This window comes from Antedon bifida, chromosome 8 (genome assembly GCF_963402885.1).
Source record: "Antedon bifida chromosome 8, ecAntBifi1.1, whole genome shotgun sequence".
Classification (NCBI taxonomy): domain Eukaryota; kingdom Metazoa; phylum Echinodermata; class Crinoidea; order Comatulida; family Antedonidae; genus Antedon; species Antedon bifida.
The window spans coordinates 1,889,684-1,905,220 of NC_136233.1; the positions used below are offsets into that span (position 1 = coordinate 1,889,684).

At 35.2% G+C, this 15,537-nt stretch overlaps 1 protein-coding gene and 1 pseudogene across 1 annotated transcript in view; one reads left to right on the plus strand and one right to left on the minus strand.

The window, feature by feature from the left end:
* Nucleotides 1–8,086: 8,086 nt before the first annotated feature.
* LOC144850185 (uncharacterized) overlaps nucleotides 8,087–15,537 on the plus strand; it is a 76,138-nt gene continuing 68,687 nt past the window's right edge. The window contains exon 1 of the mRNA XM_078707416.1: nucleotides 8,087–8,230. Within this exon, the coding sequence (XP_078563542.1) occupies nucleotides 8,111–8,230 (120 nt within the window). The 5' untranslated portion in view covers nucleotides 8,087–8,110. The remainder of the gene's footprint in view (nucleotides 8,231–15,537) is intronic.
* On the minus strand, nucleotides 11,431–14,093 carry LOC144850369 (uncharacterized; annotated as a pseudogene).

A 15,537-nucleotide genomic window follows, 5' to 3' on the forward strand; every position in this document is an offset into this window, starting at 1 on the left:
ACGATATATAGAGATAATTAGGCTCTGTATTCTAATCCAGTTGAAATGCTACTGGATTAATGTTAATTAAACAGTTGTTTGAAATTGTTTTTACGAATTGTTTTGTCAACTGAAGATGCTGTATATCATATCATATCATATCATATCATAAGTGGTAAATAAGGTGGGCATACATGCTATGTTACTTTAACAACTATCGGAAAATAGCCCTAAGACTTTAAACATCTGGGTCTATACCATAGAAAAGCAATTTATTAACTAAAATGATTTATGTTTCTGTTTAATTCTTTTGAGAAAACGGCTTCCATTTTAATTTAATTACAGACCTAATTCAGAAGTGCGAGTGACACTCTCAGATCAAGCGGAAAAAGACCTGGTGGAAAAATTGGGTGGGACATTAACAGATTAGTAATTTGTTCATGTTTGAACGAATTAGTAATTCACTTGAACAAATTACTAATCCGTTTGAACGGATTCCTAATTCGTTTGAACAAATCTGTTTAAACGAATTAGTTAAAACTTTAAATGGCACTTGTTGTATATGTTGCTTTTCGTTTGAACAGATTATTAATCCGTTCACACGAATTACTAATTCGTTAGAACGGTTTACGCTCGAAAAACATACTTAAAATGGCACTAATGGGCTGTCGTGTTAAGTACATTAATTAATAAACTTGCCAAGACTACTTCATAATGGGTTCCGGCCCGTTACCACCCGGCTTTTAGCCACCCGGTTTTCGCCACCGGCCTTATGCCATCCGGCCAATTACAACTCCGTCTTTTTCGCCACCCGGCCTCTTACTACATGGGCTTTTGCCACCTTAGGCCCTTTTTCAGGAATAGAATGCGTTGCTTTTCAGAAACATAAATCATTTAATTGCTTTTCTATTGTATAGACCCAGATATTTAAAGTTTTAGGGCTATTTACCGATAATTCGAGAGTAACATATCATGTATGCCCACCTTGTTTACCACTTGTATTTATCTAAATAAATGTATACCGATTTCGTTACTGATTTCATCACGACAAATGCTATGATATACAGCATCTTCAATTGACTGTCACAAAACTAGACCCCTTTATTATAATACATAATTCACTGTGAATGTTACTTTAAATGTTGTTTCTTCTATAATAATCGTTTAACTTTTATTTAGTAGTATCAAATAAAAAGCCCTTTTTGAACATTATATGTTCTTAAAAATAAATATATTTTATATCGTAAATACAAATTGTAAGTAGTAGTTGTACTAAGATGACAACGGGTATGAAGCGTCTCACATACACACAGAGCCAAAATGGCATTTTGGACTTTCACAGTGTATGAACTCTAACCTTACCGGTTTTCATTAAATATATCATTCAACATAAACTGTAAAAAATGTCTTTACTTCCCTTTCTTTCAAGCAGAAACACTACAAAAAAGCCTATTCTCTATTTAGGCTAAAATATGCCTTTAAAGTGCCAACGTACAGTAATCAGAAACAATTCATGCAACATAAATACCTTAAAACGTTGCTTTCAATCCTAATGATAATATATTTGAAAATTAGCAGAAGAAACACTTACACAAAACTAGACGTCATTTCAATAATATCTATATGCTGACGATGCTGTATAAGTATTGTCTAACGTATACGTACAGATTAGACTTTATACTCTTTTATCTAACTGTAGCTAAGTGTTTAAACAATTATTCGCCTAATGATTATGTCAAAATAAACACTTTAAACGGAACAACTTACACAAAACTAGACGTCAATTCGACAGTTAGTACCTGTACGCTGACGATGATATAGAGGACTGTCTTACTTACACAAATTATATATAGATAGGCCTACTCTTGTATCTAACTGTAACGAAGTTAAAACATATATTCACCATTGTTTGGTGTTTTTGCGAAATCTAAGTAATTTATACATACAATAAATATATGTTTTATTTTATTTTGTTTATACCTGTAAAATGTTTTTTTTTTCAAATATAGTTTTAGTCATGTAGATAACATCGGAATAGCGTTTGCGCATCAATACTGGTGTTATATCAACTAAACAACAAAATAAAACATTCAAAGTTGACAATCACTTTTTTGGCTTTATATTTAAAAAAAAACAGGACAAAAACAGTAATTAAATATATTCCATGATCATATAAACAATGACACTGTTGATGAATTTGACATAAAGATATATTGTCCTCCTGAAAAAATAATTTGTTAACTTTTTTTTAATATGCCACATAATTATAGTCATTTACTTTGACCGAAAATTGAATCGAAAAATTATTTACCTGTCTGGAAAAAAAATGTAAAAAAAGCAAAAAAAGTCAAATTGACTGGAAGTCAACAAGGTTTTGGTTGAAGTTAAGTGTTTATTTTGTCATTTTATGTGAAAATTTGAAAGTGATTACAACTGTAAAATGGACTATTCTAATTCTGATTTTTAGTGAACAATACATTTGTATGTAACACTAACTGAAGAAATTTAAAAATGTATAAAACCAAAGTGAATGGATACAAGGACGACCAATAAAATCGTCAATTTCGTCAAGTCAATTTATTTCCAATGAGGTCATTGCAAGACGAAAACGGAGATGTGAAAGTGAACAAGGATCATAAGTAAGACATATGGAAGTGTGAAGGACATAATAAATAAATTACATTTGAAATGTAAATAAAGGTAATATAAAAATGTACAGATATATGTAAGGATCCGTACTCCCTATGTATACTCGTTTATGCATTACATTCATAACTAGAAAGCCACTCCGAGAGTGCATACCTCCGCCTAATGTAACATTCTCCTACATAAGATTTCTCCGGGAAAATATATATATATGTGTGTGTCTTAATGCTGTGTGTGATTTATGCTAATTTCACTACAAGCATGTGTATGCGAATTTGGTGTAATGGTTATGCAACCAGCCTTTCAACTAACAATAGTATCACATATAATCTGACAGAATTTAGAGGTCACTTTGACAACAATATTACCTAATAAACTTTAAAAATACAGTACGGCCTGTTACTCACAATTATATTTATATAATATTAAATAATATTTATTCGGCATGTTATATAGAGCAGACAATAGGCGTATGCCTGGACAGAATTTTCTGTTTGCTCCAACGTTAACACAGCAATTATTTAAAACTAAAGTTAGCAAATTAATTAAAATGACATAAACACAATACATAAACTAAATATACAAAAGAATATAATGAAAAGGGGGAAACGGAAAATTGTCTTGTATCTCTTGATTCACATGTCACACATACGAAAAACTTGTCGGGCTGCTGAGAGATGTTTCATCAATGAATAACGTGTTTTAAATTGATATTTTAACTCTTTATTAGTTTTTGGCCCATTTAAAATGAAATTCATTTTCTGTAACGTTACGTTAACAATATAGCCTCCAAATATGATGAATTAGTAGCCTGGTAGTTTGCTAGTTTTGCTGGATTAAATATTGCAAAAGCACAGGTGCACATGCATCGTGCCTTGCATAATTGTTGAGTGAATAAGACGACGACACGTCGCTGAGACCAAAATACTTTCAGTTCCATTCAAGTCCATGCAGTGTACAGTAACGTAGCTTGTGTATGATTAGGTTTACTACATACATTTTCATAGAAATTGCACAGTCGTCTGCCTACTTTAAAAACCATGGTATGTGACAAACTATTATTGTTTTGATGTCCTCCTATATCCCGTGCCGTACAATTAGTTTAATTTGCTAACGACATTCAAACTGCATCCACGGTAATTGATAAGGCAGTAGTTCAGACTGCTAATTAATAATGGTTTTATTAACAACTTATAGTCCTACGTACGTATATAGCCAATTTTACTTTTAATTTGCATCATTTATAAATTCTTATTTAGCACTTATTTAGCATTGTTATAACCGTTATTAGTAGAAATACGACTTTAACTGGACAAATTAGTTTTCGTTTTAGCGTAAGAAAAGTACAAAATGAGAAAAAACACCTTAGCATCTGATTGTACTAATCTCAATCAGATTAGAATCCTTTTCAAATATAAATCAGAAGAAATACATGAACAATCTAAGTCAGTGAATTACACATACGCTGAAAGCATGATAGTTTTAAAGTTTATTGTTCAATATAACTCACAAATTGACTTGATATTTCTAGAAATAGATAAAGATCAGTGGACGAAAATGGTAAACAGGACACTTGAATAATCTTAAATTACAACTCAAGTACCATGGTATTTTTCTTTCTCCAATCTCAATTTCTATATAAATTAGGGTATGTTTGGTCCATCTTTCTTTCCAACTTTCAAACTTGTTATACTCTTGATTTCTTCTTTCAACAAGTCAAAAAGATAAATCGACAGATAGGTGTCCTTTTAACTTCATTTCTATAGTAATAGATAGAGATCGTTCACGGTCATTAACCTTTTAATTGACCAAACGCCTTTGCCACGTCTGCATTTTATAAATTATATCTCACTAGTTAAATCAGTATTCGATAGGCCCACGGGTGACTAGCTAATACCAGCGGTATGTCACCTGGTTGCCCCTGTTTTGAGTTCTGATAGCACGTAATAATCTGTCAGTGGCGGTCATTCTAGTCACACGCCCCCACACAGTCACGCACTACTACAAATCGAAATACTAGATGCTATAAATTTACCAAAAAATCATTACTTTAATTGCAATTAACAATGTTTACTGATCAACCGACCGACATAGTGAGCTGTAAAAACCAACATTAAAATATTATGTACATTTACAACAACAAAAAGTACCATTTGGTAGAGGGACGACATAGAGCCTACATCACTGTCGTCCTCCTTAGACACACACCAAAAAAGAATTTACATAAGTATACATTTAAAAATATGTTGTAAATTTCGTGCGAAACAATCACCTGCGTGATATTTAGCCGTAAATGTGAATGTAAGAAGACCTGGGAAGAGTGAGATTACAATTGTTAATTTCGATCTTCCCTGGTAAGACCAATATAGAATCATGAACATTCAAAATTCCCAAGCACGATTAGATAGTGGAACCGAAAATAATTTTATCCTACTGATCCTATCCTAAGAATCACACTCATATTATATTTGTTTTTCTAGCTGTTTCTCTTTTTTTTAAACTGTTATTCATTTCCCTTTGATGTCAGTTTTTTGTTTCTTTTTCGTCGTTTTGGGCTTTGCCCCTTTTTTTTGTCTTTTTTATGTGTTTTAGATTTATATTTTTATGTAAAAATCAATAGCAATTCAGTTTTACTGTGAAGATTATTTTAAATACAACCATTATGAACGAGTGAATGAAATTGTATAAATTCCCAAACTGACAAAATAATAAATTACAGTTAAAAATTGCAGGAAAAAATGTAAAAATAGATATATAGGAAACAAAAGCAAATACCCGTCACTTCTTTCATTGTAACACTATCATGTGTATCAATATTGGTACACTTTAGCAAATACCCGGCAAAAATCTGTCATATCGTCGCACTATCTACAATAGGCAAGATACCAAGAATACAATAAAACGACAAAACTTCTGATAGCAAAGTTCATAAGTTATTACACAATATATATTCAACAGTTACGAGATAAGGCCTACACAACAATGTATTAATACATTTGAAAACTCAGGTTCAAATGTTCGGGACTCTTTTAACTTGCCGAATAGATAATATCGTCGCGACCACGGTTTTTAATCTAATCAAATATACCCACCTGATATAACAGATTTGCATGTTTTCCGACCTGTTATCTGTCAAAACCGAGTTTGTATTATCGTTTACCTTGTCAATCATTTTAATGTATGTATAAATCTAAACCATTGTTAAAATTCACCTAAGTAAGTAATGCAACAAAGTTCAAATATTTGTACTTTGAAGTTGTTTATGTAACTGTTAGAGTTGCGCAACATACGGGAAATTTTACATTTGGCTTCTGATGGCTGAAGGTCAGGTTCAAATCCTGCCTACGATGCTCTTTTTAATCATTTTTAGAAATTGTAATAGGCCTATGTTTTATTTAATTTTTTTTAATGACTCTGAAACTTATGGCCAGACAATAAAACTTAAATATGTTCGATAAACAATGGCTTCGTTTTGACTGTCAACGTAGGCCGGGTGGGTTAAGGTTAGATTTATCATTAAATAATTGTCAAAACAATCCTTCCTCCAAAATTGTTGGTGAATGGTAAAGAGATAGACTTGTTTGATTAGTAAGTGCGTTGGCCGGCGGCTGTAGGTCTACTACGAAGGTTCGTGGGATATTACATTTGGTTTACTGGAATGTCTGGGTATGAGTGGGTCACTCCAAGCTTAGGGATTCCCGGTATCTCCCCTAACACGGAATATGCATAGAGGCCTACTATAGTTTAGTTTAGGATTACCTTTTTCTGTACAGTAGGCCACGGACTTTCTAAAATAAAAGTTGATTATTTTGATTGATTAATTGATTGATAAGCTAAATCAACTACAGAAGGAAAACTGAATAATACACATCCTCAAAATATTTATTTAATACCAGATATTTTATAACTAGAGCATTTCAGCCTCTATATTTACGTTACAAACTAAAGTTGAACCTCCCTATGCGAAAAACTTTTTTGTAATACAATAAATACAAATCTGCTTAGTTTATTTTAGAAAAAAAAACCGACTAAACACTTAGCGTAACTGATTGAATTGTGATCGGTTTTGGTAAAACGGCATCTGCCATAGTAATCAAGTGAAGTGTAATTGTTAGGATAAGAAACATTAAAAATGTATTCGCTTTACAACATAAACATCGCACCGGCAGAACAGAAACACACGGTTTTTGTGGCGATAGAGGGCGGACTCCATGTAATCGCAGTTCAAAAAAGCGATTCTTTACCAGCAGCAACAACCGATCACCCGCCCTCTACGCAGTCACACCGTACTACCACTGTAACTCAAGAACGGATTCTATACGATTTTCGAATTCTAGAAATTTACCAAGAAATCATTCATTTCATTGCGTTTAACAATATAATTAATTTTATAAAACTGTTATTGTGCTTTAACAAACATAATATGGACAGTGCTCTTATGATTTATCATTTCGTTTATATACTAACTAATAATTTAAACAGATGTTCGGTGGCCATTAAATAATAATAATATAATATCCTGGATGTATATAGCGCCTAATGTTGTGAAACCTCTAAGGTTAAACTAATACGATATAAGGGATAGATAATGCTTACAGTCCCCCTTCTGTTCACTTTGCTTCTACCAAGTTGACGATAGTTATAGGAGGTAAATCTGTGGAAAACTAAAAGAAAAAAACTGACAATTTTTTTTTTATTGATGGTTAATTTATATCCTGACACTTTAAAATTAACGTTGATTACTGAAGATCTTTCGAATGGATAAAATACAATGTCGGAAAAAGTTTAGAGGCCCTGCGTTTTAATCTACAATCATACTGCTATCAATTACTTCTATCAAATAGTGTAGTTATCTTGTTATAATCATGGCCTATTATTTAGGTTGTAATCAACTGTAATCAACTGTGTATACAGTACATTGGCCGATAGAGGGCTCTCTATCCAAATAAAACAATATCTTTATATGTTTTTAGACAGATGAAAAGAGGCGAACAATAAACATTTTAAAGAATGCCTAATTCCTGTTAATTCTAATTCAGTCTTCTGGCTACCAATAGCCTTTGAATACATTTTATCCCTCATATGAGACCTTTCAAGTTTGTCAAGTATAATTTAAAGTAAAGACATTCTCATCATTATCTTTATAATATACAGTCAACACTCCCAAAACCGGACACCTTTGGGCTGGCCAAATATGTCTGTTTCTCAAGAAAGTCTGGTATATCCATGAGATATGTAAGCGCCTTCAAAGTTCCCCTTGTTTTAATTTGGGATGTTGAGTATCGGGTTAGACCTACATAATATATTTTGCTTTATACTATTTATTACAGGTAACTGTGGAAGTAAGTAAATAGACTCATTGATCCCAGCTTGCGAACGACGAATATCGCCACTATTGAACAAACTATCAGCGTCTGGTATTTTAACTTGAAAAGAAATTCTGGAAAGTTGGTCAAAGTTCAGCCAGAATGTAAGACCAGAAGCAATGCGTACTGCACAGTTGATATTATACGGAGAGTATGACGAAAGAATCAAGATAAAATGTGGGACAATTAAAACAACTATTGCTGCAGTTTTGAATAATAAACAACAAGGAGAGATTGTTGTAAGTTATTTTAATTCTAATTCTTTTAATTCTAATTTTAAGGATAGATTGTTAATATTAACATTTTATACTAAAAGTATTTACATATCAAATACTATTGTCTTTCTATAGTTTAAAGTAAATGAAATTAGTAAACCAGGGCGCCAGTCAAACAATAGAACAGACCGCCCTCAGACGACTCATTTAGGCGTGTATAGTGTACCGAAGAAACGAAATAACATTTGTTGGGAAAACACTAAACCTTTTCTCTATGGCAAAGATGATACGTCATTCCATGTGATGGCGAGTAAATCACGTGATGCAAATCACGTCATAGGATTCGTTTATTCAAATTCAGAGTTTTAGTTTATTGAAAGGCACAGTGTTGCTCCTGTTTAATTTCATAAGGTTGAATCAATGGTGATAAATAACAAAGCAATGTAATCAAATTGCTCTTTAATCCAAATATAGTAGGCCACACTGTCCATACAAAAAAATGGTGAAGATATGATATTTACAATTAATTTGTAATGTAGGCCTATTATTATTTTCCTTTATTATATTGATTGTAGGCCTACACCATGGTTTTTTAAACTATTTTTCATCTATCTCAGCATGAAATTTTGAGAAAAGTATAACCATGTTTGATTTATTATTAAATATGTTGATGTTTGTTCTATTATTATTGTTATCAATTTTTGATAGCTCTCTTACTAGACGAAAACAAAATTATGATGCTTAGTATGTCTCTAATCGAAACGTTATCTTTAACCCAGACACATGCATCATAGAACCATTTCAACCAACCACGCGCCTTTTTTTCAGTCTTATGTAAAGTACAGGAAGAATAATAGCCAAAGAGACGATGTAATCTTCAATGACAAATTTATTCAGATCGAATAGGAACTAGTATCGCAATAAAACCACAAAACTTATAAAAACTAAACACCCCCAACTTGACAAGACAAGAAATGCCGGTATGCCAAGCTAGAAAATATAATATAAAAATACAAACTTATCATCGTTAGTCCTTGACTACATCATGTCATAATTAACTTTATAAGAAACCATTGGCTTGTATTACAAAGCAACACAACATCAATGCCTGTGCATATGAACATACTATATAAACATCATTTTAGGATAAGAGGCTTGCTGCCTTGCCTTACTTAAATCACAAGATGTATACAAATGGCTAAATCCAAAAGCCAGTATTTAACTTAACTCATTCATTGTTATAATCATAATCATCATAAAAGGCATAATAATATAGCAATAAAATAATCAAATATATCAGTAGCATGACAAAGAAGTTCCATAGAGAATCATAATCATTATCAAAACATACCAATAACTATAAACATCATAAATCACAATATTACTATAATCATAATCATCAAAAGCATAATAAATACAATACAAAGTTTAGTTGGCAACGCACAACTATCAAATAAGGTAAAACAAATGACTACAAGTCTCACCTTAAATACACTTTGTAAAATGGCGTAACATACGCCTTCTTCACACGTTCCTTTATTCTGCCTATTGCAAACGGGTGTGTAGAAAGCGACGACCTCGAATTGGACGACCCCAACGACCCGGGCGACCTCGAATTGAACGACCTAGAATTGGACGACCCATAACACGAAACCGACGACCCCTATAGCCTAGCCTAGGCCTAAGCGTGGTATAACATCCCGAAGCCGAAAATAGCCAAAGATCTTTAAACCATACCTTATTTAATACTCGCAAGCAAGCAATTGATTGAAAAAATACAGAAATATCGCCATTTGATACTGAATGTGTCGACACGAACAAACGAACAGATATGGAACGCCAAGAGTGCATCATTAAAACTGCATTCGACTCGATTAGCACACGAAATATCATAAACATGGCAACCCCAGGTCAAAACGGCCCCCTTTTCAGCGGCGGTTTCATTATTAATTAATGAATTAATTAATTGCCAAGTTTGTCTGTGTCCGTGTTTTCCTGTGTAAAAACAAAAAACAAAAGTAAAACACAATGAAATCGATAATCCTGTATTACATTGTCGTGTCTCATTGTTCCCCTATCAATGGCACTATGGGCGTTCCATAGATATGGTAGTATTATTGTCTGTGGCCGAAATTGTCTGTGGCCGAAGTTGGCCTAATCCAACACAACACGGTATCCTTTAACACACAATACTCTGTAACTAGCGTGACCGTTGGCCTATAATAACATATAGTTACAATATATTAAATGCTTTACTCGTTACATTACACAATAACCATAATAATAACGTTTCAGATCCTTAGTGGACAATACATCATGTTATCAATACAGTACTATATTAATCAAGTATAATCATCAGACTCAGTACGATGAGCTTATCGAATGCATGGTCTACTCGACGACACATGCAGGCATGGCTAGCACAGCCCGAAACACCACGTTTGCCTCTAGGCTTACGCTAACTAATCGTCATAAAACAATACAATATAAAATTCACTAACTAGCATAGTTCTTTATACAGTTCATGGAATCGTTAATAAGATGTTAATAATAAAACAGAACATACCTTGCCTCTTATTTTATAGGCAATACAGGTAAAACTTTAACATGGAGAAACACGAGGTGTTTGACCTTTTGACTTCTTGATTCGTTCTGACTGTACGTGCAGTAGTAATGCGCTAGTCCTAATTACAAATTACCTGCGGTGTAATCATCCGCACCATATTATACCTTGTTCTATCATATCGTCATAACTTAGATAATAACTACAGTACAAATACATTATTCATCATGTAAACATAAAACTCTATCATCAATGAAGTAAACATAGATTTCATAATAGAATTGATAATCATAAATAAGAACTACTTATTACTGCGAAGTACCACAGGGCTGCACGCTGATATATACAATGTACTACGAGGAGACGGGTAAAACCCGTACCTTACATTTATGTAACATAATATCATGAAATATAATAATTCAAAGTAAAGAACATACCCTAAAACACACTGTCATAGGTTCGCGAGTAGTTGCACATCTTGCACGGTTCAAATCTAACCAGCTACTAATTTTAAACATACGCAGAAAAACAAGCTAAAAGACGTCAACACTAGAGGGCATTGACTAAATTAACGAATGCAACTATAGAGGGCAATAAAAGAGTAAACATATATATAATGAATTAAATTACACTCCCCCCTGTAAATCCACAACACCTGGATTTACACACCAATAGTTTTTGCTATGGAATCTCTATAAACTATGCAAAGCTTCGCAACTGGCCGCTTCAGAATATTATGATTAACCTTTACGTCAACACTTCTAACTTTCCCGTCTTTGCTTATTCGCACTCCAAGGACTCTTCCTAATGGCCACTTGTCACGAGGTGAAGTTTCGCGCTCTACCAACATCACTATATCGTTCACCATAACATTCTCCTTTGGCGTTGTCCACTTATTTCGTTTTTGCAATAACGGCAAATATTCTTTACGCCAGCGCGTCCAAAATAATGAAGCCAAGTACTGGGCTTGTAGCGAACGCTTCTTTCCGTAAGACAAAGATTTATCAGTGGTATTTTCTACTGGTGCTAAAGGACCTTGACGTAAAAGTAAAAGATGATTAGGGGTTAGTGGTTCTGCATCTGTGGGATCATAAGACATATCTGTAAGCGGTCTTGAATTCAGTATACTTTCCACTTCTGCAAATGCTGTAGCTAACACATCTTCTGTTACTCTCTGTTGACTTAACACGCCATTCAACACTCTTCGGACTGACCGAATTAATCGTTCCCATACTCCACCGAAGTGGCTTGCATGAGCTGGGTTGAATTTCCACTTAAAACCTCTAGTATGGCAGAAATCTTCAATGTCCTTTTCTTTCATCCCTTTGATCGTTTCTCTAAGTTCACGTTCTCCTCCGTGTAAATTGGTCCCGTTGTCACTAACGAACAGCTTGGGTTGTCCCCGTCTGGCTACAAATCTTCTTAATGCATTGATGAATGCATCCGTGTCGAGATTGTTAGCTACTTCTAAATGGACGGCACGGCTGACAAGGCAAGTGAAAATGCATCCATACCTTTTGACTGTACTTCGCCACACCTTAACATCAAAAGGTCCAAAAAAGTCGACACCAACATTGGTAAATGGGGGTGTTTTGTCATTAAGTCTCTCCGCAGGTAGATTCGCCATAATCTGTTGGGCTGGTCTTCCTCTATATCTTTTGCATACTACACATGTGCTCAAGGCACTCTTCACTGCAGTTCGGCCCTTTAACAACCAAAATTTCTGTCTTAGAGCATTCAAAATTGACATCCACCCAGAGTGACCAACAAGTTTGTGGAAGTGTTGAATGATGAGTTTTGACACAGATGAATAGGCTGGAAGAATTATAGGATGTTTAATTGCTTCATTTACCGTAGATTGCACGATTCTACCACCAACTCTAAGCATATCTCCCATCAGTATTGGTTGAAACTTTCTCAAACGCTGATCACAATCCCATCTAACAAATTCAGTACGCTGAGTCCACGCAATAATGTTAGCTTCACTACCTTCGATCTCCTCTACACTTAAACTTGTGGATATAACATGTGATCCTCTTCTACATCTCACAATGAATCTACGGACATATGCATACACTCGGATGAGTCTTGTCCAACTTGATATGTTTGTTGACAAATTATATTTCTTCTCTTTACTTTAGTTTGAGTGACGTTGACATTGAATTTTACCTCAGGATCATTGGATTGGGTAACTTGATGCTTGTTTGGAGGCCATGTCGCTTCATGTCTGCAAAGGAAATCTGGGCCTACAATCCACTTGTTGAGTTTCAACGTTCCCCTAGATCCTTCGTCTGCAGGGTTGACTTCGGTAGCAACATGTCTCCATTACCCCGGGTCGGATGAGCTTCGTATGTATGATACGCGATTAGCAACATAGGTCTTGAAGCGTTTAGTTTCGTTAGCTATGTAGCCCAGAACAATCATCGAGTCACTCCAGAACGTTGTTTGTATACATTGAAAACGGCTACCGACTTCTCGTTTCACTAGCTGTTCTATGTCGACGGCTAGGACAGCAGCTAGCAATTCTAGCCGAGGAATTGATACTTTCTTAAAGGGAGTCACTTTCGCCTTACCCATCACAAATCGAACATCTATTTTCCTGTCACCTGAAACCGTTCTACAGTACGCACAAGCCGAATAGCCCCGTTCCGATGCATCACAGAAAACATGTAACGATATCTCATTTGCTTCTTCCAACTTTATCCATCTGGGCACTTGGACTTTAATCAAGTTTGGTACATTAGCCAACCATTTTTTCCACACGATAATTTCCGAGTCTTGTAAAGCTTCATCCCATTCCGTGCCCCGTCTACACACGTCTTGGAGTAGAGATTTTGCACATAAAATAAAGGGTGCAGCAAACCCTAACGGGTCGTAAATCGAACTAGTAACGGATAGCAGTCCACGTCTTGTCATAGGCTTAGATGAAATATTGACCTCAAACTTGAACACGTCACGATCGGCATCCCAGCATACACCTAGCGTTCTTTCACTCGGTAGCTTCTCCAAGCTTACAGGTACAGACTTTGCTCTTTCAGTTTCGGGAATACTGGTAATGACACTTCTATCGTTGCTGATCCATTTAGTTAGGCGGAATCCTCCTTTTTTGAGAATGCTACGTAATCTATCAACTAATTGTACAGCAAAATTGGTATCACCTGTAGATGCAAGGCAGTCATCTACATAGAAGTTGCTACGGATTATTTCGATGGCTGCTTTACCAATATCGTCTTGATTATCTTCTAAGTTGTCATCTGCAGATTGCATTAAAGCATTTCTCGCACAGCACGGAGATGACGTAGCTCCAAATACATGAACCTTCATTCGGAACTCTTGGGCCGGTTTGTAGTATCACCACCCTTCCACCACATAAAACGCAGAACATCACGATCACGTGGGGTAACATACACTTGATGGTACATTGACTCTATATCAGCAACTAATGCGATCTTCTCCCTTCTGAATCTCAGCAATACGCCAATTAGGTTGCTGTTCATTTCAGGGCCCTTGAGTAGATTATCATTTAGGGAAGTTCCACACCACTTCGCAGCGCAGTCGAACACTACCCTCACTTTGTTTGGTTTTCTAGGATGGATCACAGCATGATGAGGTAAGTACCATACATTACCGTTTGCACCGCTGTTAATGATAGGTTCAGCATGTCCTTTATCAATATATGAATCAACTGTCTCTGCGTACCTTTTCTTTAATTCATCGTCTTTGTCGAATTTATTCTTTAAACATCTAAGTCTAGTGAGAGCCATGGGCTTGTTGCATGGTAACTTATGTTCATCATGTTTCCAGAGCAAATCCATCTCATAATGCATATCTTCCTTTAAGACAGTAGTCTCTTTCAATATAAGTTTCGGTCTCTTATCTTGAACCGAGTCTTCATTTACCTCAAAGATTCCATCGTCGATGGTCCACGATTTCTTTAGTTGATCTAGTATTTGCTCGTTGCTAACTACAACATGGTTGCAGCTAGAACGTGTCCTAGATGACGAACCTGGTCCCATTACACACCAACCAAGAGGAGTCTTTATAGCATAAGGATCTTTAGGGTTAGTTCGTCTTTCGTCAATTACCCAAAATGCTTCTGGATTGTCGGCACCAATCAACAAGTCCACTGTTAAGTTATGACCATCACTCACCGGCAGATCCTTCAAATGCGACCAATGCTTGAGTTCATCCTTCGTGGGTACTGCATCAGTGGTGGATGGTATGCTATCCACAGTCAGCACTTTAGTCATAATCTCGTCTCGTTCGCCTTTGCCCTTCACATTTACCTCAATACTGAGACCTTCTCTACTTTCTTCACCGTTAATCGTGACTGAAGTGTACCGGACTCGTTGACCACTCACACCAAGTTTCTTTCTCAATCTGTCAGCACATAAACTGGTATCAGAACCATTATCTAGAAGAGCCAAGGTAGAAACTACAGTCCCATTTTTAGCTCTCACCTGGACAGGCACTACCATTAAATATACGTTCTTTCTATTTATAGCCGCACGAGATTTTACTACATGTTCAGGCTTCTTATTAGGAGGGTGAAGAAGGTTATGATGTCTTGTCGAGTCACACTTGCCACATTTGGAGTCCTCTCGACGACATTTGTTCACTGAATGTCCAACTATCAAACACTTGTAACAAAGCCGTTTGTCTCGAGCCACTTTCACACGGTCATCATAACTCATTTGTAAAAACTTAGTACATGCAGTTAACATATGTTCTTCCTCACAATAGAAACAACTTAACTTTCGTTTAGTTT